Source organism: Heterocephalus glaber, unplaced genomic scaffold, assembly GCF_053883595.1.
Source record: "Heterocephalus glaber isolate CG9 unplaced genomic scaffold, H.glaber_assembly_v1.0 deba00001465, whole genome shotgun sequence".
Classification (NCBI taxonomy): domain Eukaryota; kingdom Metazoa; phylum Chordata; class Mammalia; order Rodentia; family Bathyergidae; genus Heterocephalus; species Heterocephalus glaber.
This window is the reverse complement of record NW_028258312.1, coordinates 2,326,254-2,352,339: the sequence shown is the minus strand read 5'-3', so window position 1 is coordinate 2,352,339 and position 26,086 is coordinate 2,326,254. Positions and strand designations below refer to the sequence as shown.

General features: G+C 41.3%; 1 protein-coding gene across 5 annotated transcripts; it reads right to left on the bottom strand.

Annotated features, from left to right (window-relative positions):
- Positions 1 to 1,250: 1,250 nt before the first annotated feature.
- Cdc25c (cell division cycle 25C) lies at positions 1,251 to 26,020 on the bottom strand. Of its 5 annotated transcripts, none has more exons than XM_087180684.1 (14): positions 25,907 to 26,020; positions 25,736 to 25,814; positions 25,153 to 25,376; positions 24,570 to 24,664; positions 24,007 to 24,052; positions 21,983 to 22,016; positions 21,781 to 21,867; positions 19,825 to 19,983; positions 9,057 to 9,158; positions 8,186 to 8,248; positions 5,236 to 5,334; positions 4,397 to 4,530; positions 3,608 to 3,719; positions 1,251 to 3,492 (listed from the first exon to the last, which is right to left on the bottom strand). In XM_087180684.1, the coding sequence occupies exons 3-14, from the start codon at positions 25,341 to 25,343 to the stop codon at positions 3,340 to 3,342; spliced, it is 1,275 nt and encodes a 424-aa protein (XP_087036810.1). In that variant the 5' UTR covers positions 25,344 to 25,376; positions 25,736 to 25,814; positions 25,907 to 26,020; the 3' UTR covers positions 1,251 to 3,339. The 5 variants fall into 5 exon arrangements, 4 of the variants coding, with proteins under 4 accessions (XP_087036810.1, XP_087036811.1, XP_021111548.1 ...); XM_087180685.1 differs by having other exon boundaries at positions 25,153 to 25,355; XR_015438885.1 differs by having other exon boundaries at positions 3,608 to 3,778; positions 25,736 to 26,011.
- Positions 26,021 to 26,086: the final 66 nt, after the last annotated feature.

Below are 26,086 nucleotides of genomic sequence, written 5' to 3'. Positions count from 1 at the left end.
TCTACTGATTGGGGCTAATGGGTCCAAAGTCCCTGTGCCTTACTGTACTTTCATTTGCAATGTTTTTCTTCTACTTATGGTTAGGCTATATGGATTGCTCCTTCTCTCAGGCACTTTCTTCCTGCTGAGCCTTAATTCTTGCTGCTATCCTAAACTAGGATGACAGCAAAATAGCTAGGACCACAAGCTTTCCAGATTGCCTAGGTTCATCTCCAATACTTCCTGGGCAACTCTGAGTAAGTCACTTAATTGCTCTCATCTTCCATTTCTTCATCTGTAAGATTAGGAAAAACAGTATCTGTTTCATGTAATAGTTATAAGCATTAATAAGAATATATTAGGTATATCATATAACATAGTGCCTGCAACATAGCAAATGGGCTGGACAAATACTATCATCTCAGGCGGAATGTAGGGATTGTTCTATGAACTTGGCCAGACCCCACCACTTGACCTGCAGATTTGGAGCTGGAAGTTGCAGTATTCCTTCCCTTTGCTGAATCTTAGCTGAATATTAGTGGGCCAGAGTGCTTGTAAAGATGGTAATAAAGGGAATCTCTTTCTATCTTGTGTTTTAAGGGCAGCAATTGTGTCACATCTGAATACCTGTAGTGACTGAGAATTGAGAACCCCAGATATATATATATATAGATACATATATATTTTTTGCCTGCATAGAACAGAGAGAATATTTCATGCCTGCTATATATTCCTGATAAGGTCAGCTAGGTACCGGGATGAGATTGGTAACGTTTTTTTGTATATATGTTTTGCAGTACTGAGGATCAACCCACAGCCACATGCATGCTAGACAAGCACTCTATCACTGAGCTATGTCAGTTTTTTAAGGTTTTTTTGTTTTTGTTTTTGAGGCAGGATCTCACTATGTAGCCCAGAGTGGCCTCAAGCTCCCAATAATCCTCCTGCCTCAGGCTTCTGAATACTGAATTACAGGGTTGTGCCACCATGCCCAGCAAGATTTCCATTCATTATTTGACCTCATGATAACTACCAGTACACTGAGGGGCACCAATGAGAACCTTGTCAGAGCCATATGCTAGTGCCTCTGACCTTATCTTCCAAGCTCAAGCCACCTTTATGCTCCTGACTTCTCAAACACCTGCAACTAGCCAGATGTGATGGGCATGTAATTTTGGCTACTTAAGTAGCCACCTGAGTATAGTGGCTGAGGCAGGAGAATCACAAGTTCAAGCTCAGCCTGAGAAACTTAGCAACTTAGTGAGAGTGTATCAAAAAAAATTTTTTTTAATTGAGTTGTGGAAAGACTTAACATCCAATACATTGCCAACTCTAGAAAGGGACACTGGCTTTTGTTGTTTTTTTTAAGACAGGGTCTCACTACATTATTAAGCCCAGCTTTGAACTCAACTATGTAGCCAAGGCTGTCCTTGAACTTGTGGTAATTCTCCTGCCTCAGCCTCCTAAATACTGGGATTACCACTACGCCTGGCTCCAAGCACACTGTACTTTGTAGGCCATAATGCCTGCCTAGATATGTAGTCTTAAAGTACTTAAACGCTCTGTTCCTCAATTTCATTACCTTCATAAAGAAATGTACATAATAAATATCTGCAATACGAGGTGTTTATGAAAATTAATATATTAGTTTAGAAAGTCTTATATGCAGTAAATACCCGAGAAGTACTAGTTACTATATTATTCCTGAAAATAACATAAATCACACAGTTCTTATACAGTGAGACAATATCATAAAATATCACATGGGAGGGCTGGGGATGCAGCTTAGTGATAGTGTTGGCTTAGTATAATGGGAAGCCTTGGATTCAACCCCTGGGGCCCCCTTAAAAAAAAAAAAAAGATTACATGAAATAACATGGGAAAATTTTGCCTTTTAGGCAAATACAGCTTTTCATAAAGTGAATAAGCCTGCTCTTTGTTTTACAACTCAGAGCTTTCACTTAAGATATCTGAAATGTGAGCACCTGGATACAATCTCCTACTAGGTCAGGTCTAGATTCCACCTTTCTGGGGAGAATTATGACCCGCCAGAGAAGGCAGTGGGTCTGGGACTCGTCCTTGTGGTTTCTTCCAGGCTACCCCTAATTCCTGCTTGGGCGGAAAGCGGACACGTGCTACTGGAGCGGAGCTTTTCCCCTTCAGCGTGCTCCGCCTAAAGTAGCCGCAGCTCCCCCGCCCGCCAGCTGAGCTCCTAGCTCTGCTGATTAGGGAGCTGACCAGGGAGGCAGCAGCTAGGAGTGAGGGTGCTCGTGCCAGCTGGTAATCTTACAGAAGACAACAGCGCCCTCTGCTGTGAGGCCTGAGCACAGCACTCCAGGGCAAGACCACAAGAGAACCTTGCAAAGGGAGACCAGCAGACCAGGTGTCGTGTTCCTCAAAGCGTGGGTGTCAGCTGCCCTGTGGCTACAGCCCTCCTTCCTGCCCACTCACTTTTAAGAAGTTTCTGCTCTAGAACCTGGGAAGAGGTTATTTTTGCCTCTTCTATTCTGGGTTTCAGAGTGCTTCATCCTTCCCAAGTCCTGGACTCTTGGGGCAGTGGTGCTGGGGATGGACCCCAGGAACTCATGAATGTTGGGGCAAGTGCTCTACACTGAGCTCTACCCGCAGCCCCTGAAAGGAGTCTGGTTTGGTGATGACCAAATACAGGTCTTCTAGGAGGAAACTGGGCGGGCAATTGTACTCCTTATTCTGTAACGGTTACTTTCCCATAAAATGGAAAACGGAAAGAACCTGGGCAACTCTTTCTCACAATCAGAAGCCCAGAGAGAGAAAGACCTGTCTAGCTTGTGAAAAGACACAAGAAATTGAGAGGAGCAATTTAAAAGCTCCCTGAAGCAACACAACTCTCTATGTAAGTCAAGGTGACAGCCTTCTAGAGCTGGGGTATGGCTCGCCTAAAAGTATCCCTCACTGGCCACCAGTTGGTACCTCTACTATAACCTAACCAATCCCAAGTCCCAGGATTTCATTAGTGTAGTAGCCCGTTGGTTTACAGAGATTCTTCTCGGTTTTTCTGAGACAGGGTCTTGCTATGTAGCCCAGGTTGGCCTCTAATTTGTAGTAATTTTCCTGCCTCAGCCTCACAAGTGCTGAGGTTACAGAAATGAGCCACCACACCCAGCTGGTTTGCAGACATCTTTTAAAAAACAATCTTGTGGGGATGGGGATTTAGCTCAGTGGTTTCGCTGCCTGCTGTGCAAGCGCAAGGACCTGAGTTCGATCCCCAGTACCAAAAAAAAAAAACAATCTTGGGTTCAGGTGTATAGAAGATGGCCTCTTTCTGCTCAGCATCTCTATGGTGTCTATTGGTGACCCCCTGGCTGCCAGTGGCCAGTCCCACTACAGCAAGACCATGTCCTTCATCAGGAGGGTAATCTGCTCCCGCAGCTGCTGCTCCTCCTCCTGTGCTTTGCTCTGGCTTTGACACCTCAGCAGCTCAGCCTGGTGGTCCTGGTGATGCATAGGGCAGTAGCTCCGAGGTTCACACAGCTCCTGAGAGGTAGAGGACAGAGAAAGGGATCCTTTAGCTCCAGAACTCTGCCTGCTAAGTATAACAGCCATGCTGAGGCTCCCTCAAGTCTAGGCTCTCCCATGCCCCATCCTTTACCTTATATTCCAGGAAGAAGTCTCTGTAGCCCCCTTGGAGGATATACAGCTCTGGGTAGTACAAGGCAGGGTACTGGTTGAGAGCCCTGTCCTCTTCTCTCAGAGAGCGGCACCTTCAGAGAAAATCCAGGGATGAGAGTGCAAAGGAAGCAAGATCAGGAACCCAAGCTTCCTGGGGAGGAGGGGAAGAAAAGACTATTGATAATGCCCAAAAGGACCCTGGGCCTGGAAAGTAGCTCAGCAGTAGAGCATTTCCCTAGTATGTTCAACAAACAGCACTGCAGGAGTGGGAGCCTTCAGATATTATTGTGTGTGCAAAGGCCCCAACAGCACCCCTCTTTCTCCTTTCCTCCACTGAAGCCTCATTCCCAATTCTTTTTCCTTTACTGCTCTAAGCTTTTGAATTATAAAAATACCTCCCTTCATCCTTCCTAACATTCTTCAAATTATAATGGAGTGCATTCTTTCTGAGTCTGTCTGAACTCTGACTCAAGAGCCATTTCCGCCAGGCATAGTGGTGCACACCTGAAATCCCAACACTCAGAAGGCTGAGATAGGAGGATCACTGGGAGTTCAAGCCCAGCCTGGGCAACATAGTGAGTTCAAGCCAGCCTGAACTACATAGTGAGACCCTATCTCAAAAATAAACAAAAAGGGGCTGGGGATGTAGCTCAGCGGCACCACACCTGCCTGCCAAGCACAAGGTCCTGAATTTCATCTCCAATACCAGGGGAAAAAAGATCCATTTCTGCCATTTCCAACACCCACCCAAGCCCATATGGACACTCACATTCGGGGGCCCCTCTTGGAGGAGAATTCACAGTGGAACACGATGATTATTCTTTTTTGGATGTCCAAGGGAATAATGGGCCTCTTCAGAAAAAAGTCATATAATTCTTTCTGACTATACAAGTTTAAGGCTCCCTGTAGAAGAATAATTTTAATAAGCATTCTCTGAAGGGCCTGTGTATAATGTGAATACAGTAAGTCCCTGACTTACAAACATTCGAGTAGCAACTTTCACAGGTGTACTGTATCGGAATCACAGGGGTACTGTACAAGACTCATTTTGTCCGATATGAATGAATCTGACTTATGAACACTCTCCCAGAACAGAACTCATTAGTAAGTTGGGGACCTACTGTACTTAGAAATGATTGGGATACTGTCCTGGGATATTTAGGCCAGAAAAACTGATAAGGATTTTCAAGGCAAGACCCAATGTATCTAGCTCTGTTTCTACCCACAGGGCCTAACCTACAGCTTGGTGCATAGCAAATGCTCAATAAACATTCACAGAGTTGAGCCACCTGGAATGAAGGGATCATTGTGAGCAATGTCCATGAGCAGTGCTTGCAGATTGCTTCTCAGTCCTTGGAATAATGTTTGGATTTCCAGGGAGGAGAACTTGGCTCCTATAGAAAAGAAGATTGCTCAAGGAGGGGAAGGGAAAGTATCCTATTTAAGGTATACAGAATTTAAATGGGAATAAGGACTTCAGCCTTGATGTGTTCCAAATATAGAATCTCTGCCCTAGTTCTAGGCTTCCCAGGACCTTTTGTCCTCACTTTTCTCAACAAGGAACCACTTCTAGCCCCTCTCCTGCTAGGGTCCACAGCAGAGCCTCACCTGGATGTGTCCTCCTAGGTACTCATATGGGTAGCGGCAATCAATGATATAAAACTTCTCAATCAGATCCTGGAACTCTCCAGACAGTAAGGCAGCCACCTGCACAGAAACAATCACTGAATACCCTGCTCACTGTCACCTCAAGAGAGAAGAGAGCCACTCATGTGCACACTCTCATTAGTCACACAGGATGCCCCTCTACACACAGCATCCAAAGTCCACCTGCATTTGAAGTGTGGCATTGGCTCAGCCCCACCCCACATAAGCGGATGAAGCGGAAGTGGCATTTGTAGAGAACCCAAATGGCTGGTATTGCAAGAACAAGGAAGACGTCTTTGAAGGCTACCCCTCTGGAGGCAGGCTTGGCTGAAATCAGGCTCCGGGAGACATCACGGACTTGCCCAGTGGCACAGGTAGCAATCCCAATTTTACAAAAGGTGAGAAATGGGTCTCTACCCACCATCATGAAAAAAAGTAAGTGCAAAGACCTGGGTTTGATCTCAGGGTTACACTGACTGATAGGCAGACAGGCAGGCAGACACATAAGGCAGATGCAAGTCTTGCCAAGTGTGATGGTACATGCCTATAATCCCAGCACTCTGGGTGCATGAGTCAGGGGAATCACAAGTTTGAGCCTAGGCTGGCAATTTAGGACTTAGGGAGACCCTGTCTCAAAAAAAAAAAAATTTTTTTTTTTAAAAAAGGGCTAAGTATGACCCAGGCATGTTCCTGTAATCCCTGAACTTAAGAGGCTGATGCAGGAGCATCACCATGAATTTGAGGCTAGCCTGAGCTACATAATGAGTTCAAGGCCAGCCTGAATTACAGAGTGAGACCTTATCTCTCAAAAAACCCAAAATAAATAAATTAAAATAAAGGGCCAGGTATGTAGTTCAGTATTAAGGCCCTGGGTTTAATCTTCAGTAACACACACACACACACACACACACACATACACACACACACACAGACAAAAAAGTAAATTTTTCAAAGAAAGATATGGAAGGAAAGAGCTGACAGCTAGAGGAGGAAATTTAATCTACTTGTACAAGTATAAATTGGTTCAGGCTTTCTGGAAGGAACTTTGTAAAACATGTAAAAATAAATGTACAGCTGGTCATTATGGCACATGCCGGTAATCCCAGTACTAGGAAAGCTGAGGCAGGAGCATTGCCATGAGTTTGAGGCCAGCCTGAGCTACATTTGAGACCCTGGTTCAGAAAAAAAAGTAATTAGGACTGGGAATTTAGCTCAGGGGTCCCACTGCCTGTCTCTCAAGTGCAAGGTCCTAAGTTCGATCCCCAGTACCAGAAAAAAGAAAAAAAAAAGTAATTATAGCTGGGAGTGGTGGAAGACCCATGTGATCTGAGCACTCTGGGAGGCTGAATGAAGAGGACTGCAAATTCAAGTCCAGCTTGGGCAACTTAATGAGATCCTGTCTTAAATTTTTAAAATTTTTAAAATGGGGTTGGGGATTTGGCTCAGTGTGAAAGTTCTGGGTTCAATCTCTAGTACCATAAAAAACAAAAACATCAGAAAAAAAAAAACAAAACACCAGCCAGGGATTTAGCTCAGTGGTTCCGGCACCTGCCTTGCAACAGCAAGGTCCCAAGTTTGATCCCTGGTACCAAAAAAAAAAAAAAAAAACCAAAGTAACTATACTTTGACTCACAATTTCTTTTCTAACATCTAAAGTACAGTGTACTTAATAGTATGCAATGATGTGGGTACAATTTGACATTAGTCTCAGCACTGTTTTAGATTTAAGTAAATATTTAATAAGAGGAGTTTGATTAAATAATACATGTCAGCAAAACAGAATATTATAAAACCATTAAAATGATAGTGTAAGTGGGCATGAATTCAACATAGTAAGTTCAAGGCCAGCCTGGGCCACACAATGAAACTCTTTCTCAAAAAAACAGAAGGGCCAGGGTTGGAGATTTAGCTCAGTGGTTCCGTCAGCCTGCCTTGCAAGCGCGAGGTCCCGAGTTTGATCCCTGGTACCAAAAAAAAAAAAACCCAGAAGAAAAGGATAATGTAGATATATATATGTTTTGGTACTGGGGATCGAACTCGGGTCCTTGTGCTTGCGCAGCAGGCAGTGAAACCACTGAGCTAAATCCCCAGCCCTGTAGATATATTTTTATTGATAGAGAAAGTCTGCGTGTGGGAGGGTACTGGGGCTTACAATATTTTAGTAATTTAATTGCAAGACTACATGTTCATCGTGATCGCAGTTTTACAAAACTGTAATTAGAGTAAAATCTGCATGGTCACAAGGAAAATAGCACTAATGGTTATCTCTGGTAGCAAGCTTTTGGTTAAGGCAACCATACGATTACTGTACAAACTGGGAGACTTTTGAGAGTGAAAGAGAACATTATTAATAATTATCTTGGGGCTGGGGATTTAGCTCAGTGGTTCCAGAGCCTGCCTTGAAAGTGCAAGGTCCCGAGTTCGATCCCTGGTACCAAAACAAAACAAAACAAAATAATAATTATCTTCACAGGGCTGGGGATTTAGCTCAGTAGTCTCATCACCTGCTGCGCAAGCGCAAGGACCCAAGTTCGATCCCCATTACCAAAAAAAACCCAACCAAACAAATAATTATCTTCACTAACAGGTATAAAGGAGACTGTAACATGTAAACTGGAATTTATGGTTTCCTTAATTGAGACCCTAGTTGATTTTTCCTTTTCGTGTTTTTGCACCATTCCTTCACTCTCTCCTTCCTTCTTTCTCTTTTTAAGACAAATATATATCATTTGTTTAAAGATTTAAAAAGACAGAAAAATAGATAAAATGAAGACCTTTAAAATAGCCTGAATGAGGAGCTTGCATGAGTGAATGCAGTGAAAGAAATAAAAATGGCCGCAGGGATGTTAGGGACAGAACAGACCAGATGGCAGCTTATGTAATCAGCTACCATCTCCAGAAATCTGCTTACTGTTTCTGGGTTGACGTACTTCAGATCTTGGTGTCTCCCTGGTACGGTTGGCAGTGCACATACCTAGAAATACCCAAGAGCTGAAATAATAGCAAAAATTCCTCACCCAAGCTTGAGATCAAAGACCCATTTATTGTCATTTCCAAATGACTCTTAAAATCCCAGAAGCTTTCAAAAATCAGTGGTCTCTATGATATACATATGTAACAACTGTTTCTAAACACTGATCCTAAGGAATTAATCAAGGATGTCATAAGGTTTTAGATAGCATTACAAATATGTCCATCTTGTTCATAAGGAAAATTCATAAAATGGGATTATAAAATTATAAGATGAACCTTATAAAGAAATTATGAGCAGCTCCCAAATTATCAAATAATACACAGTTATTTAAAATGATGAGATTGTTAGGTGTGGTGGCACATTCCTATAAAGCCAACATGTGGGAGGCTGAGGCAGGAAGATCACCATGAGTTTAAGGCCATCCTGAGCTACATAGTGAGTTCAAAGCCAGCCTGAACTACATAGTGAGACCCTGTCTTAGATAAATAGACAGATAGCTAGATAAATAGATAGATGGATGGATGAATGAGATGAAGCCAGGCATGGTGGTACATGTCTGTAATGTCAGTTTACATGGGAGGGGGAGGAAGGAGGATTGCAAGTTCAAGGCCAGCCTGGGCAAAGCAAGACCCTATCTCAAAATAATTAAAAAAAAAAAAAAAGGGCCTGGGGATGTAGTTCAGTGGTAGAGTGGTTGCCTAGTATGTACAAGACTCTGGGTTTGATCTCCAGCACTGCAAAATATAAATGAATGAACAAACAATTGAACAAATGAATGAATGAATGAAATGAGTATAATCAAACTCACCTTGGAGAAATCACCAATAAGATGCCCTGCATTTGAATCTTTCTTTAACATCTGAGAAATATTGATGTCAGAGAGAGACACTGTCTTCTTTAGACCTAAATGCTGAAATGATAAGATTCCCGTTAATCCCCAAGGCTCATGTTAAAGGTTTCAAAACCAGAGGATGGGAGGAGGAAAGGCTCAAACAACATACGTACTCTCTGATCTAATAATTTTACTTGTTTTCTCAAGAAAATAAAGATATGCACAATGATTTGGGTATAAGAATACATATCCTGGCATATTTATAACAGACTACAATTACTAATAAATTAAATATTCCATAGGGTCTTAAATAAATCATACTCCACACATTATGTTACTATTATACAATAAATGGTTTGTTGTAATTAATTTTACTGATATAGAAAAAACTTATAATATCATTAAGTTAGTTAAAAAGTACGAACAAAGCCAGGGATTTAGCGCAGTGGTTCTGCTGCCTGCCTTGCAAGTGCAAGGACCTGAGTTCAATCCCTGGTACCAAAACCAAAAAAAAACATGAACAGGGCTAGGATGTAATTCAGCACACAAGGCCCTAGGTTTGATTCCCAACACTGTGAAACAAATAAACAATAGATAGATAGATAGATAGATAGATAATTTGCAAAAATATACATCAAAGCCTGGCACAGTGGTAGATGCCTATAATCCCACTACTTGGGAGGCTGAGGCAAGAGGATTGCTGCTAATTCGAGGCCAGCCTGGCTACACAGCAAGATTCTGTCTCAAAAATACTAACAAAGAAAGAAAGAAAGAATATAAAAACATCAAAATTTTACTTTAATAATATTTGTCTCATTTATGGACTTCTCTAAGGTAAAAACATCTGGGAGAGACAATATCAGACAGTCTGGGCAGAAAGATATTAACAAAATACTAACAAATAGAATACAAAAAGTGTTATACAATGTGACCAGGAAGGATTTATCCCAGGAAAGCTAGGTTGATTTAACACTGGAAAATCAATTAATGCAATCTACCATATCAATAAAATAAAGGACAAAATCCATCTCTCAGCAATTAATAGATTAGCACAGGCAACAAGAGCAAAACTAAAAAGCTCTGTGCAGTAAAGAAAACATTTAATAGAGTGAACTCAACAGGCAAAAAACCCAAAAATCAAAATACCCAAATACAGTAACTTAATCAAAAGTGGGCAAAAGTGCCCAAAGGGCCTGGGAATATAGAACAGTGGTAGAACGCTTGCCTAGCATGTGTGAGGCCCTGGGTGGTTCAATCCCCAGCAGTGAAAACAAACAAACGAACAAAAGACTCAAAGGACCCAAACAAACATTTCTCAAAAAACATAAAAATAGCCAACTGAGCCAGGTGTGGTGGCACATGCCTGTAATCACAGAACTGGGGAGGATGCTGTGAGTTGAGGCCAGCCTGAACTACACAGCAACACCCTGTCTCAAAAACAAAAACAAACAGGGCTGGGGATCTAGCTCAGTGGTTCTGCTGCCTGCCAGTAAGGGCAAGGTCCTGAGTTTGATCCCTGTACCAACAAACAAACAAACACAAACAAACATACATAAAAAATAGCCAACTGGGCCTGAAATTTAGCTCAGTTGTGCCGCCACCTGCCTTACAAGCACAAGGTCCTGAGTTCGATCCCCAGTACCAAAAAAAACCCCAACTGATATATGCAAAAATGTTCATCATCACTTATCACCAGGGAAATGCAAATAAAAGCTATCATAGGATACCACATCACACCTGTTAGAATGGCTATTATGAAAAAAATAAAAGACAGCAAAAGTTGGCAAGGGTGTGGTGAAAAGGAAAGCTTTATGTGCACTAGTGGTGGGAATGTAAAATAATACAGTTAGTAAGGAAAACACCACAGGGGTCACTCAGCAAACTAAAAATACAATTGTCATACCATCCACTGATCCCATTTCTAGGTATATATATCCAAATGAATTAAATTCAGTACATATAGATATCTGCACTTAGATATCATCACAGCATTATTCAGCCAAGACATGGAACCCACGAAGGAGTCCATCCTCAGATGACAAGGAAAATGTGGAATATTTATGCAAAGGAATACTCTTCAGCCCTAAAAGGGGAGCTGCTGTCATTTGCAACAATATACATGAACCTGGAGGACACTATACTAATGAAATAAGCCTGCCAGAGAAAGACAAATGCCACACAATTTCACTTTCATGACTCTGAAAAGACCAAACCCATAGAAATGGACAGTAGAATAATGGGCACCAGGGGCTGGAGGAGGAGGGTGGGTGGGTGGGGAAATGGAGATGCTGATCAAAGAGTACAAAGCTTCAGTTAGACATTTAAAGTGATGTAGTGCACACAATGGTAACTATAATAAATAATAATGCATTGTATATTTCAAAATTGCTAAAAGAATAATTTCAAATATTTCTACCATACACAGAAAAATACTATGTGAGGTAATGAATTTGTTAATTAGCCTGATTTGACCATTCTACCTTTTAAAAATATATCAAAACATCACATGGTACTCCATAAATATAGACACTTATTTTATAGTTAAAAATAATATTAAATAATTATTTTGGAGCCAGGCAGGGAGGTGCATGCCTGTAATCCCACCACTAGGGAGAGGCTGAGACAGGAGGATCACTGTGAGTTCTAAACCAGCCTGAGCTACATAGTGAGACCCTATCTCAAAAAGCCAAAAAAAAAAAAATAATAATAATAATAATGATAATTTTTAAATTATTTTTTGTTTTGTTTTTGTTCAGGCTGGTTTTGAACTCATTATGTAGCCCAGGCTGGCCACAATCTCACAGTGATCCTCCTGCCTCAGTGAGTGCTGGGATTACAGGTGTGCCTCACCATGCCTAGCTTTTGCTTTGTTTTTTGAGACAGGTTCTTGTTATGTAGTTCAGGCCAGCCTTGAACTTGCTATGCTACCCAAGCTGGCCTTGAACTTGCTATCCCTGTGTCTCAGCTGTCCTAAATAACTTTTTTTAAATTTAGAGAAAATAAATCTGAGAAAAAGGTAAAAAATAAGTAAATAATTCATAAACAGAAAATTAATAAGGATTTATAATGTAACACTATAAATCTGCTTGACCTGATTGACATGTATAGAATATTCCACTCAACAATGGCAGAATATATTGTCTTTCTTTTTTTTTTAACAATGGCAGAATACATTTTCTAAGTTACATAAAATATTTATCAAGATTTTCTGGATCACTAAAAAAACCATAGCCGGCTGGGCTAGGTGGTGGACATCTGTAATCCCAGGACTTCGAAGCCTGAAGCAGGAGGATTGCTGTGAGTTCAAGGCCAGCCTGGGCCACATAGTTAGCTCAAGGATATCCTGAACTATACAGAGTGACACCCTGGCTCAAAACAAACCAAACCAAGCCAAATCAAATCATACCTGAGTTTGATACTTGGGTTGTTTCTATCTATTGATTTATTTTTTTTTTGATATTGAGTCTCACTCTGTAAATCCATGAGAATCTTCCTGCCTCAGCACCACTACCCCTGACTCTACCTATTATTTTTTGTTTTTTAAAAATTTGTTTGTTTTTTGGTACCAGGGGTCAAACTCGGGTCCTTGCGTTTGTGAGGCAGGCAGCAGAACCACTGACCTAAATTCCCGGCCCCTACCTATTGATTATTGATCATAATGTTGTAAATAACATTCCTATATATGTTTAGTTCCAGTTTTCAATTCTTTTGTGTATATACCTAACAGTGGAACAAACAAAGACATGCACGGCATGGTGGTGCACAACTGTAATCCCAGTATTCAGGAGTCTGAGGCAGGAGGATCGCCATTAGTTTGAGGCCAGTCTTAGCCACCTAATGAGTTCAGGACCAGCCTGGACTACGTAGCAAGACCCTGTCTAAAAACAAAACAAAACAAAGATATTACAAGCAAAACAAAACACTGAAGATAACATAAATATCTCTCAGGAGCCAGGGATTTAGTTAGCTCAGTGGCACCGCTCCTGCCTTGCAAGTGCAAGGTCCTGAGTTTGATCCCCAGTACTGAAATAAATAAATAAATAAATATCTCTCATAAACATAAATGTAAAAATTCTAACAAATCAAATACAACAATACATAAAAAGGGTAACATGTCACAAGCTAGTAAAATTACCACAGGGATGCTTTAACATTTGAAAATCAATCAATATAATGTACCATATTAATAGATTAAAAAACTCGTGTTTATTTTAATAGATGCAGAGAAAGTATTTGACAAAATCTAATTATCTAGTCCCACTAAAATCTCTCAGCAAACTAGGAATAGAAGCAAACTTTCTCAACTCCAAGAAGGAAATCTCAAAAAAAAAATAGATAACAACATATTCAATGCACAAAAGTTGAATGCTTTTTCTTCTAAGATCAGGTGCAAGGCAAAGAGTTTTCAATAATATATAAGATTATAAAGGAGTCCTGGGACAAAAAAAAAAAACTGAGAGGTATTAACGTAGGAAAAGGCAAAATTGACAATACAGGAGAGAAAAAAGAAACCATGCAGAAATAGACAAGAGGAGATCCTTCCATCTGAATCAAGAGTTGCTTCCAATATATATCTTTTTGTTAGTGCAAATTAATTTTACAAAATATCAGTTTCCTTGTGGCATTTCCATACATGTAGAGAATATACTTTGATCATACTTGTTCCTCTAACCTCCCTTATAAACCCTAACTCCCTCTTGCTTGTCTAACAAGTTCCCTACTTTTATGGGTTTTTTTTCTTTTTAGAATCCATATGTTAGGGAAATCAGGTGATACCTGTCATTCTGAGTCTGGCTTATCTTGCTTTACATGATGATATCCAGTTCCATGCATCTTCCTGCAAATGACATAATCTTGTTCCTTTTTATGATCGAATAATACTCCACCGTGCATTTGCTTTACACATTCATCTGTTGATGGGTATCTAGGTGACTCAAAGAGTTTTTGCAATTTTTTCTTTTTTTGTAATAGGGATTGAACACAGGGCATTGTGCCTCCTAGCCAAGTGCTCCACCACTGAACTATATCCCAGCCCTTTTCATTATTTTGAGACAGTGTCTCAATAAGTTGCCTAGGCAGGCCTTGAACTTGAGATCCTGTCTCAGCTTCCCAAGCAGCTGAATACAGGTGTGCATCACCACGCCTGGCTTGCAAAGCCTTTACAATGACTTACAAGACTCTCCCTGAGCTGTCCTACAGCTAGCCACTCTGCCCTTATTTCCTACACTCTCCACTTGCTCACTTTGCTCCAGTCACACCAACCTTGCTTTTCCATAACGTCCCAAGATCAGGGGTACTGTAGTTATTTTTCCTTCTGCCTCAAAAAACTCACTCCCACTAATATCTGTTTGGCAAGCTTGCTCCTCCAGATGTCTACTCAAATGACACTGTCAATGACAGGGCCTTCTCTGGCCTGTACAACCCATTCAGATGATCCATTCCTACCCTACCCTACCCCATCTGGGCACAACTTCTTCCTCTTCTGCTTTGGCCACAGTATTATTTTTTCCTGAACTGGGGATTGAACCCAGGGCCTTGCACATGCTAGGCAAGTGCTCTACCATAGAGGTATACCCTCAGCCCTGGCCACAGTATTCTTAGTATCTGCTGTGTTCCAAATGCATTTGTTGGTTTCTTCCTGATTAGGATGGCAGCCCCATGAGCACAGGACTCCGTGGCACTGCCATGTTCCTTGCTGCACCCTCCAGTGACTGAGTGAATGGAATGAAGTCTGAAGGGCACACTCTAGAGAGGAGCAAGGACGTTTCATACAGATTGTATAGGTGTCAGGGTAGATACGTTGCTATATTTGGTAAGAAAAGAAGATAGTTTTCTTCTATTACTTCTGTTTTCTCTTTGAAATAAAAAATACCAAACTTAACATGGGTGAAGACAACTTTGATCAGTCCCTCTTTCACAGCCCATATTCGACACATATTTGACCCACCCAATTTGTTTTCTTTTCTTTTTCTTTTTTTTTTAAATTTTGGCACTCGGGATCAAACTCAGGACCTTGTGCCTGCAAAGCAAGCAGTGGGTCCACTGAGCTAAATCCCTTGCTCCCTATTTTTTGTTTTTATATGGTGACAAAGTTTATTTGAAAATGAACAGTGAAGAATAAGGGAGAAACTGGTTCTGCAGAGTGAACCTGGGAATAAAAGAGAGGAGAAATATAAACAAAAATAAAAGTACACCCTGGAGAACACAGGTTGGGCTGTGAGAAAAGTCATGGTAGCTAGCCATCTAATTCTATTGAGCCTATACCCAATATATATTCTGAATTCATCTATTTTTATACCTGCATAGCCACTACCTTAGTCTAGGCTACCATCAGTTATTTGTTTTGTTTTTGAGATGGAGCCTCACTAATTTTCTCTTGAACTCATGAGCTTGAACTCATGGGCTTCAAGTGATCCGCTTGCTTCAGCCTTCTAAGGAGCTTGAATTACAGACATATGCCACCAGCCCTGCTGGGATTACTGCAATACCTTCCTACCTTCCTAAGTTCCAGGCAAACTAAGGCAGTTCATCACCACACTGCTTCCAGTGCTTAATCCTCTTTAACCCATTACCGATTTAGCAACAAGAGTGATCTTTTGTCAATAAAAAACAAAAAAAGATTTTTTTACAAAAGAGTGGGCTTCATAAAACAAATCAGATCATATTATGGCCCCCACTTAAAACCCTCTCTAATAGTGTCTAGCTCCACTTAGAATAAAATCAATTCACCTTGGCCCACCAGCCCCGCACAATCTCCTTCCCAGTTACCTCTTCTTCCCCATCTAATACAATTCTACCCTCACTCACACTGCCTTCTCGGTTCCTCAAACACATCAAGGTCTTTCTAACCTCAGGACCTCTACACCTGAAGTTCCCTTTTTATGGAATGCTCTTGATTCTATTCTCATCATGTATGGTTCCTTTACAATTAGGGTGACAATTTATCCCAGTTGGTTTAGGTCTTCCCCAAAGTTAGCACTGCAGGTCCCATTTTTTTTTTTTCACTTTTTACATTTTTGGTACTGGGGATTGAGCCTAGGGTCTTCATACTGAGCTACATCTCCAGCCCCTTTTAAAAATTTTTTATTTTGAGTCAGGGTCTTGCTAAATTGCTCACGAAGGGCTCATATTTGCAAGGCTTCTGTCTCAGCCTCCTAGAGTGCTGGGATTATGGGTGTGCACCACCATGTCCAGCTTGAAGATCCCATACTCTAGGAACTTCCTCAGTCCCAGGCAAACACAGGAAGTTCATTATCCCATTTTTTTTTCCTCTTTGAGATGGGGTCTTGCTGTGTAGTTCAGGCTGGCCATGAACTCACTATACAGTCCAGGTTGACCTCAAACTTATGTCAGCCCTCCTGCCTCAGCCTCCCAAGTACTAGTATTATAGGCATGCACCACTGTGCCTGGTTCCATCGCCCCATTCTTTCACACTTTTTTTTTGGTACCAGGGATCGAACTCCGGTCCTTGTGTTTGTGCAGCAGGCGGCGAAACCACTGAGCTAAATCCCGGGCCCGATCGCCCCATTCTTAGCTAAGTATCTCCTGCTGTGGAGACTTGGGCAACTTTTAATTGCTAGATTATTTTGTCTGGTATAGCAGACATTTGCAGTCTCACTACTCAGCATCCTATTTTAGTAAAATCTCAAATTAGACAGGAGGCAGCCTTACATCCTGATAAGGGGGGAGATATTCCCTATTTCACTCTCTTAGCCAACTAGGTACCTCTGCCCAGAATTTTAAACCCTGAGGAGTAAAACAAAAGCATACAGTAGGTGGAGTTTTTTCATGGCTGTTGCACCACAGTAAGAAGATAGTAGATGGCAGCAAATGTCCCTGACACCAGAGTCTCGCAACAGCTTGGGTCGCGGTCCACAGCAAGGGCAGTGATGCCAGCACAGGGTCCCACTAGCAAGCGGCTACATCCTGAGCTCAGTATACCAGTAATAATATTTTGGCTGGGCCCTAACTTGTTTTCCATTCTCCCTAGTGACTCTCTGAGTTTCTCAATAGACTCCAGAAAAATCTCTTCTGGTTGAGGTAACTAGAATCAATTTACATTATTGTAATCAAGAATTCTAACTAGAGCATCTATTGACTTCATTTAAAAAAAATTTTTTTAAGTGGGCATCTGAAATGAATAGACACTTCTCAGATGAAGAAGTAAAAATGGCAAATAAATATATGAAAAAATGTTCAACATCACTGGTCATTCAAGAGATGCAAATTAAGGGCCAGGGATTTGGCTTAGTGGTTCTGCCGCTTGCCTTGCAAGCGCAAAGACCCGAGGTTCAATCCCTGGTAGCAAAAAAAAAAAAATCACACACAAAAAAAGAGATGCAAATTAAAACAACACTGAGATTCCATCTTACTCCAGAAAGAATAGCTATTTCCAAGAAATTGACCAATAAGCTGGGCACACACCTGTAATCCCAACACTTGGGAGGTTGAGGCAGGAGGATCACTGCAAGTTCAAGGCCAGCCTGAGCTACATAGTGAGACCCTGTCTCAAAAAAACTACAAAAAAAAAAAACAAACTACAACAAAAAACAAAAGAAATCAATCAATAACAAATGCTGTTGGAGGTATGGGGAAAAAGGAGCCCTTCTCCACTGCTGGTGGGAGTGTAGACTGGTGCAACCACTGTGGAAATTAGTGTGGACATTCCTTAATAAACTAAAACTAGAGGTTCCATTTGACCCAGCTATTCCCCTTCTTGGTATCTTCCCAAAAGAATTAAAAGCATCATACCACAGTGATATGTGGTATGAACACCCATGTTTATAGCAGCACAGTTTGTAATAGTTAAATCTTGGAAACAGCCCAAATGCCCATCAGCTGATGAATGGATAAAGAAGATGTGGGGTTTTTTACACAACGGAGTACTACTGTGCCATAAAGAAGGATAAGCTTGAGACATTTCTAACTAAATGGATGTACCTTGAGACCATACTCTTAAGTGAGATAAATCCGACACACGTGTGTACCTATCACATTGTTTCTCTGGTGTGAGAAACTGAAAGTGGAAATAAGGACCAAAATATATAATAATAATTGGGAAATGGGAAGAAAATGTTCAAATGAGAAGGGGAACAAGGGAGGGAGGAGGGGGAAAGGAAAGAAGGGACAAGAAAAAAAGGAATAGAAGGAAAAAATGGAAACAAAGCTTTTGTAAGTAAGGAGAAGGGTTGGAGGGGAGAAGAATGGGAAAAAAGAAGAAGCAAGAGATATCATGCACAGGTACAAATTCCCTATGATGAATGTGATCATTATGTATATCGAAAATGTACCAATAAATGTTTTGCTTCAAAAAAATAAAAATAAATTTTTAAATAAAAAATAAAGTTTTTCTTCTTTTGGTTTTCTTTCTTTCTTTGTTGCTTGTTTGTTTGGAGACAGGGTCTCGCTATGTAGTTCAGGCTGGCCTTGAATTCACTATGTATCCCAGGCTGGCCTCAAACTTTCAGCAATCCTCCTGCCTCAGCCTCCTGAGTGCTGGGATTATAGGAGTGCACTATGGCCAGCTTTTTTAGGTTTTTTGATGTATTCCTAACAAGAATATAAATTCTAAGTCTGTTTTGTTCACTATTACAGCACCAGGGCCTAGCAAAGTACCTGACCTCCCCCTCCTTTTTCTTTTGGTACCGGGGATCAAACTTGACCTCCCTTTTTTAGATACCAGGCCTTGCTATACTGCCTAAACTGGACTTGAACTTGCAATTCTCCTATCTCAGCCTCCTGAATACCTAGGATTACAGGTGTGGGCCACCATACCCAGCTTTTGTGCCTGATACTTAGCAGGTACTTAATAAAAAATTTTTTTGAGATAGGGTCTCAGTAGCTCACCAAGTTACCCAGGCTCGGTTCAAACTCACAATCCTCCTGCCTCAATCTCCCAGAGGGCTGATATTACACTACCATGCCTAGCTAATAAGTACTTTATTTTTTAATTGAATGAATGAATGAGAAATCATCAATCTCTGAGGAATTTACTGCTTTATAAGGTATCTAATTATTCCTATTAGTATCAAAGAGATGAGCCAATAATAAAAATATACCTATATGTTTTGTAATCTAAAACCAATTGCTATGCATGTTCTTTTTTGTTTTTTGAGACAGGGTCGCACTATGTAGTTCAAGATATCATTGAACTATGTAGCCCAAGCTGGCCTCGAACTTGCAATGATTCTCCTGCCTCAGCCTCCCAAGTGTGGGGATTACAGGCATGTGCCACCACACTCCTCAATCATGACTTCTTAATCTTTGCTGCCCTAGTATTTAGTGCAGTGGCTGCAACATATTAGACACACAATATTGTTCATTCAAGAATGAAAGCCAGGAGGGGTGCATTACTGCTGAAAAGCATTACATTGAAAGCCAGGTGGGATTACTGCATCCCAGTAATCCCAGCACTCAAAAGGCTGAGCCAGGATTGCCACAAGTTTGAGGCCAGCCTGGACTACACAGTAAATTCAAGGCAAGGCTGAACTATATAGGAAGACCCTGTCTCAAAAAAAAAAACGGGCTGGGGATTTAGCTCAGTGGTTCCGCCACCTGCCTTACAAGTGGAAGAACCTGAGTTCGATCCCTGGTACCAACCCCCCCCCCAAAATGGGCCGGGGATTTAGCTCAGTGGTTCTGCTACCTGCCTTGCAAGCGAAAGGTCTCGAGTTTGATCCCCATTACCCAAAAAAAGGAAAGAAAACAAAAGAAAGGTATGTGAAGAAGACAAAGAGCGCCATACCTTGGTGACTTCTTGATCTTCCAGGGAAAACTCTACCAATTCATCTGAAATCTCTTCTGCCTGGTCTTCTCCTAGATTTGGGTTTTTATCCAATTTTGGAATTGTAGAAATGGGACTGCCTAGATAATTCATTTCTCTTTCCATCAAGTTTCCACTGTCCTGTCAAGTAAATTGACAACATTAAAACCTATACAAAACACACTGCTCAAACTTTATTTGTCCACCTCCTTTTCTCACCCAAGCCAGGTTAGAAATCAACAAATAAATCAATAATCAATAAAAAGCTAAATAGAAAAGTCCAAGACTTACAGATCCAGAGCCATTATCCTATACCTCATACCTCAATTGGGGTCTTTTTTTTTTCTTTGTAGTACTAAGGGTTGAACCCAGGGCCTTGGCACTGAGCTACATCCCCAGACCTTTTCTATTTTGAGACAACATCTCAGCATCTTGCTAAAGTTGCCCAGGCTAGGCTCAAACTTGTAATCCTCCTGCCTCAACTTCCCAGAGTGCTGGCATTACAGGTGTGTGCCACTGTGCCCAGCTTCAACTGATCTTTAATAATAATATCCAATGCTCACCAGCAGAGAAAGAGGAGACATATAAGGCCCTCCTAGTCTTTTTTGAAACCTCAGGTTTCTGGGTGCCTGCCACTTCAAGGCCTCAAGAGTGCTGTTCGCCTCATTAAAAAAAAAAAATTAAAGGCTAGAGGAATAGACGTTAGTGGGCCCTGTCAAAAACATTTCATCTAACCAAACTATGAATAACACTCATGATACATATTAAATGTATTCATTAAATGTATACCCTGAAGACAGAAATAATAGTTTGGATTTGATGTGTAGTAGAGAGACTTGCTTTGGAAGATACTAATTTAATGATCACAAGCAAAAAAAAAATGATCACAAGCAAAAAAGTGGGGGGCATGGCATGCTTGAGAGGGGATGGTGAGACTTTAAAAAGTGATTATAAACAAAGTCTATGTAAATAGGGAAGGGTGGAGGGGGTGAAGGGTGCACAGGTAATGGGGAAAAATAAGATCCAAGATACATCATGTACAGGTACAAGCACCCAATGATAAATGTAAACATACTGTATATCTAAAATGTACCAATAAAAGAATTTAAGGAAAAAAAAAGAAGAAAAAGTGATTATAAGGGGCCAGGGATTCAGCTCAGTGGCGCCGCACCTCCCTTGCAAGTACAAGGTCCTGAGTTCGATCGCCAGTACCAAAAAAAAGTGATTATAGTTGTGCCTTTGTAATCCTAGTTACTTGGAAGGCTGACACAAGAGGATGCCAAATTTGAGGCCATCCAGGGCAACTTAGTGACACCCTATCTCAAAATAAAAAAGGGCTGGGGATGTGCAAAGGCCAGGAGTTCAAACCCCAGGACCACACACACACACACACACACACACACACACACACACACACACACACACACACACACACACACACACACACACACACACACACACACACACACACACAGAGTGATAAAGGCACAGAAGGACAGTATTAAATCAATAAAAAACTGATTAGAACAGCCAAAATCATGAGCATATCTTTAGCAATGCAAGAAAAGAACAGCAGCTATTTTTCTTTTTGGAATGACCTAGGAGAAGAGATGGAAGGTAAGGAAGAAAAAAAGCCAGAAAAGAGGATTAGTTGAAGGAATTAAAGAACTATCACAGTTATTAGGTGGCTCAGGAGAGGCCAGTTTCAACTTGGAAATGAAGGATGACCTAAGGCTTAGATAGAAAGGACCACTGAGCCAGGTGGGGCAGTGCATGCCTGTAATCCTAGCTACTGGGAAGGCTGAGGCTAGAGAACAAACAACTTTTCTTGTCTAGCATACTAATGTATGAACAGCTCTAGGTCTCACACGGACACCAATGAGTTGCTTCAGTCAAAGGTATAAAACTAATATATCTAGGCTTCCATTAAATACTCACTTCTTTGTTTGCAGATAAGCTATACATTACATCTTTCTTTCTGTGGCCATGGTCCAAAGCATTCGGAGTGCTACAGAGAAGCTGTGCCTAAAAGACAGTATCTGCTGAAAACATCCACCATTCTTGGGCCATGGGTGAGTTGGAAACCCTCTGCTTCCCACCTGAGAAACAAACCCAAACCCAAAAAAGAGGAGCTACTCACTGAGCTGCCTTTCCTAAGGGGCTGGAGATGATTTCTGCGGATTAAAACAAACCACCAGTCCCATAAGTGCACTGTAACATTTTCCTTCATTCTTTAAAGATAATTCTGATTCTGTGTGTTGGGACATTCCAGCTTTTCCTTTCTTTCATTCTAGGAACCCTAGTCCTAGTCGCTATGTCTCTTTTAATAACAATATGTAAGGTATTCTCTGTGGTAAATATCAATACTCAACCCGGGGATTTAGCTCAGTGGTTCCGGCGCCTGCCTTGCAAGCGCAAGGTCCCAAGTTCAATCCCTGGTACCAAATATCAATACTCAAGTGACATTCTGGGGAAAGGCCCTCATTTCACCCACAAAACCACATCTATGGATGTCATGAAACATAAGTAAGTTTCTCTTAAATATTTTTTTGTGTGCACATGCACATGATGTACGCATGTGTGTGTAGTGCTAGACACAGAACCCAGGCCCTATAGGGCTAGGTAAGTGCTCTACCACTGAGATACACTCCTAGCCCTGTCTTGCACCTTATTTAGACATAGTTGTTTTTACCCTTTGAGTATTCTCTGACAATCTTTTAAGATTTTTTTTTTTTTTTTTTCTGGTACCTGGGATCGAACTTGGGACCTTGCGCTTGCTTGCAAGGCAGGCAACGGAACCACTGAGCTAAATCCCCAGCACTGACATGTTTCTTTTTTTGGTACCGGAGATCGAACTCGGGTCCTTTCACTTGCATAGCAGGCAGCAAAACCACTGAGCTAAATCCCCGGCCCTCTGACATATTTCTTGACTTCATTGGACTTCAGTTTCTTCTTCTTCTTCTTCTTTTTCTTTTTTTTTTTTTTTGAGATGGAGTCTTGCTATGCAGTCCAGGCTGGCCTTGAACTCACAGTGATCCTCCTGCCTCAGCTTCCTGAGTACTGGGATTACTGGCATGTGCTACCACGCCCAGCTGGACTTCAGTTTCTCTAATAATACAGTAACGCGGAGATATTTATGGCACTTCTATTGCAAAGATTTAACAAAAAAATGTGTATCCAGAACATACCAAGCATTGTATAATGTTTGTTAATAAACTATTATGAATTCTTTGTAGAAAATCCTAAAAGAGGGGCCGGGGATTTAGCTTAGTGGTTCCGAGTTTGATCCCTGGTCCAAAAAAAAAAAACAAAAAAAATATCAGTCATAGCTAGTAAAGTAATAAGCAACCAGAGTCGGGACACTCATCCCAGACCCTACACCCTGCACTTTTAAAAGCAATTTTCACATGAAAATCAAAGCCCACACAGAAATGCAGTATAACATTTTCCTTCATTTTTTTAAGGATAATTCTGATTATGTGTGATGGTTAAAATTAATAATGTTCATTTCTTTTTCTTTCTTTTTTTTTTTTTTTTTTTGGTTTTTTGAGACAGGGTCTCTCTATGTAGTTCAGGCTGGTCTTGAACTCACTATGTAGCTCAGGCTGACCTCAAACTCAGGGTAATTCTTTCTCCTGCCTCAGCCTCCTGAGTGCTGAGATTACAGACATGCACCACCATGCCCGGCTGATTTCATAACACTATTTAGACCTGAAAAACATAAAAGTTTTTCAAGGTTAGGATCTAGGGGTTTTTGTTTTTGTTGTTGTTTTTTAAAGATGTAGATTTGGAACACTTATACTCAATGTGAAATGTTTTAGAGCTGGGTATGGCGGCTCACAGCTATAAATCCCAGTACTTGGGATGCTTGAGGCAGGGAGATTTCAAGTTCCAGGTGACCCTGGGCTACACAGTGAGTTCAAGATCAGCCTACATTACACAGTGAGACCTTGTCTCAAAAAAACCACAAAAAGGGGCCGGGGATTTAGTTCAGTGGTTCCACCTCCTGCCTCGAAAGTGGAAGGACCCAAGTTCGATCCCCAGTACCAACAAAAAAACCACAAAAGAAAAAAAAATTTTATACTAAAAAAACTCTGCAAAGGATAAAAATCTGTGATCAGTGCCAAAGGCCTTAATATGGGGCTCATTAGCAATAGAACTTACATCTCAGCTAACTGTCCTTCCTGAGAACCTGAAGAATTCAAGTGACCTGTAATCAGATATGAAGAATCAATAAGCAGTATTATTATTTTCCATGTATCCTATTTTCTCCTCTGATTTTCTTCATTACTAGTAAGCCTCATTAATCTCAAAAACTGAGCTCTTGAACACAAAGCCTTTTGACTAGTATCCATTTCATGGAACAAAGTACTAGGGAACAAGGTATAATTTCATGGAAACAAGAATTTACATAGGACAGCTGGGCATGGTGGCACACACCTGTAATCTCAGCACTGTGGGAAGCTGAGGCAGCAGAACTGCATATTTGAGCCCAGCCTAGGCAATTCATCAAGAAGCTGTCTCAAAAAAAAAAAAACCCTAAAAAAACTGTCTCAATACCCAGTAAAGCAAAAAACAAACATATGTCAAGCTTGGCATGATGGCACAAGCCTTTAATCCCTGCATTCAAAGGCTGAGGCAGGAGGATTTTGAGTTCAAGGCCAGGCTGGCCTACATAGTGAGAACCTGTGAAAAAAAGTTATCTATCCTTTGAAGCCTCTCCCTACCTGTTTCATCAAGATCTGCAGAAGTGGTAAACTGAGTTGCACTCATCTCCCCACTGCTAAGATTTGAAAGATCAAGGCAATGTTTTGGGGTTCCTCTGTTGAGACATAAAAGTACATTAATATTCCCATTAGGCTGTAACATCCTAAAAGAGCAAAGATCAGGTAGATTATGTAATCTTCATTTTAAATACCTCTCCATGACTATCACAAAATCTAAACAGTATCCAAATAATTCTAATTGATTTTTGGTAGTAGCTTAGAATGGGTTAAGAAAAAGCTCCCATCCTTAGCAGGGTGTAGTGAATACCTGTGGATGAGACAGGAGGAGAGTTTGAGGTCAGCCTGGACTACATAGTGAGTTCAAGGCAGCCTGAACTATAAAGTAAGACCCTGCCTCAAAAAAGATCCTAGTTAGAGAGGAAGAGATTATTATTTCTATTTCACAGAAAAGAAATCCTAGACAAGACCCAAAAGGTTCACACAGCCAAGGGCAGAGCTGAGACTTTAGCCTGGTCTAGGATAATTAAACAAACCTGTTTAGAAAAGCAAAGGATATAAGAAGTAAAAATAAAAATGGATTTACCCAGACAAAAGGCTTAGGTTTGCAGAATCCCCAAGGAATCTGTCCACTGGAGATTTAGGGAAATCTCGACAGATGGTAAAAGAAGCGTTTCGTTCCAGGAGCAGGTGTAACATCTTCCTCTGATTGGACCTAAAACTGGGTCCTGAGCCAGGGCTTCCCTCTCTTGTGGGTGAAAAGAGTTCTGTAGACATGGTCTCTGATTCCTCACCAAGAAAAAACAAAACCTGAGAAGAACATCACAGACCACTTGGCTTTTCCAACCTCCTCACCTTTTCTAGCCAAGCAGATCACCACGGAAGAGGGGCATCCCCCCCAAAATGAATCACAACCTGGCCTGAAGGCTAAATCGCGCTTCCCCAAGTGGCTTGGCCTTTTCATTGACACCTGAACTCTTCGAGGAGCAACTTCAGGACTTTAAAAGAATGAAAAGAGGACTTTCACTTGTTCGGAGCCACAGAGCTCGACACCCCGACTGGAAGAAACTCAAATCTCCTAACTCGAAATAATCCCCATTTGAACCTCTGGTCACTATGGCGACAAGTAGCTCTCTGTGATTTCGTAGCCGAGACCGTTGCGGACTTACCTGGTAAGTTTGGAGTTAGATTAGCCTTCAGAAGAAAGGAAAGTGGGGAGGGACTGGACACACCAAATGAAATGAAAATCTGAGGAAAAGAGGCAGTTAACAAGACTACAATTTTGCTTCTCGCCACAACAGTCGTGCAATACCAACAGCCAAGCGGTTGACCATTCAAACCTTCCGCTCTCCCAACAACTCCTCCCCGCTCGCCTGTAGGCTTCGTTAGCCAGTCTCCGCGCACGTCCTGAGGCCCCACGGCCAATTGGCAGGTTTGTATATCACCCGGGGGAATGCACTTGCTCTGGAAGGGGTACTTGTCCCGCCCCGGAGCCAAAGCAGGATGGCGATTGGCCTACC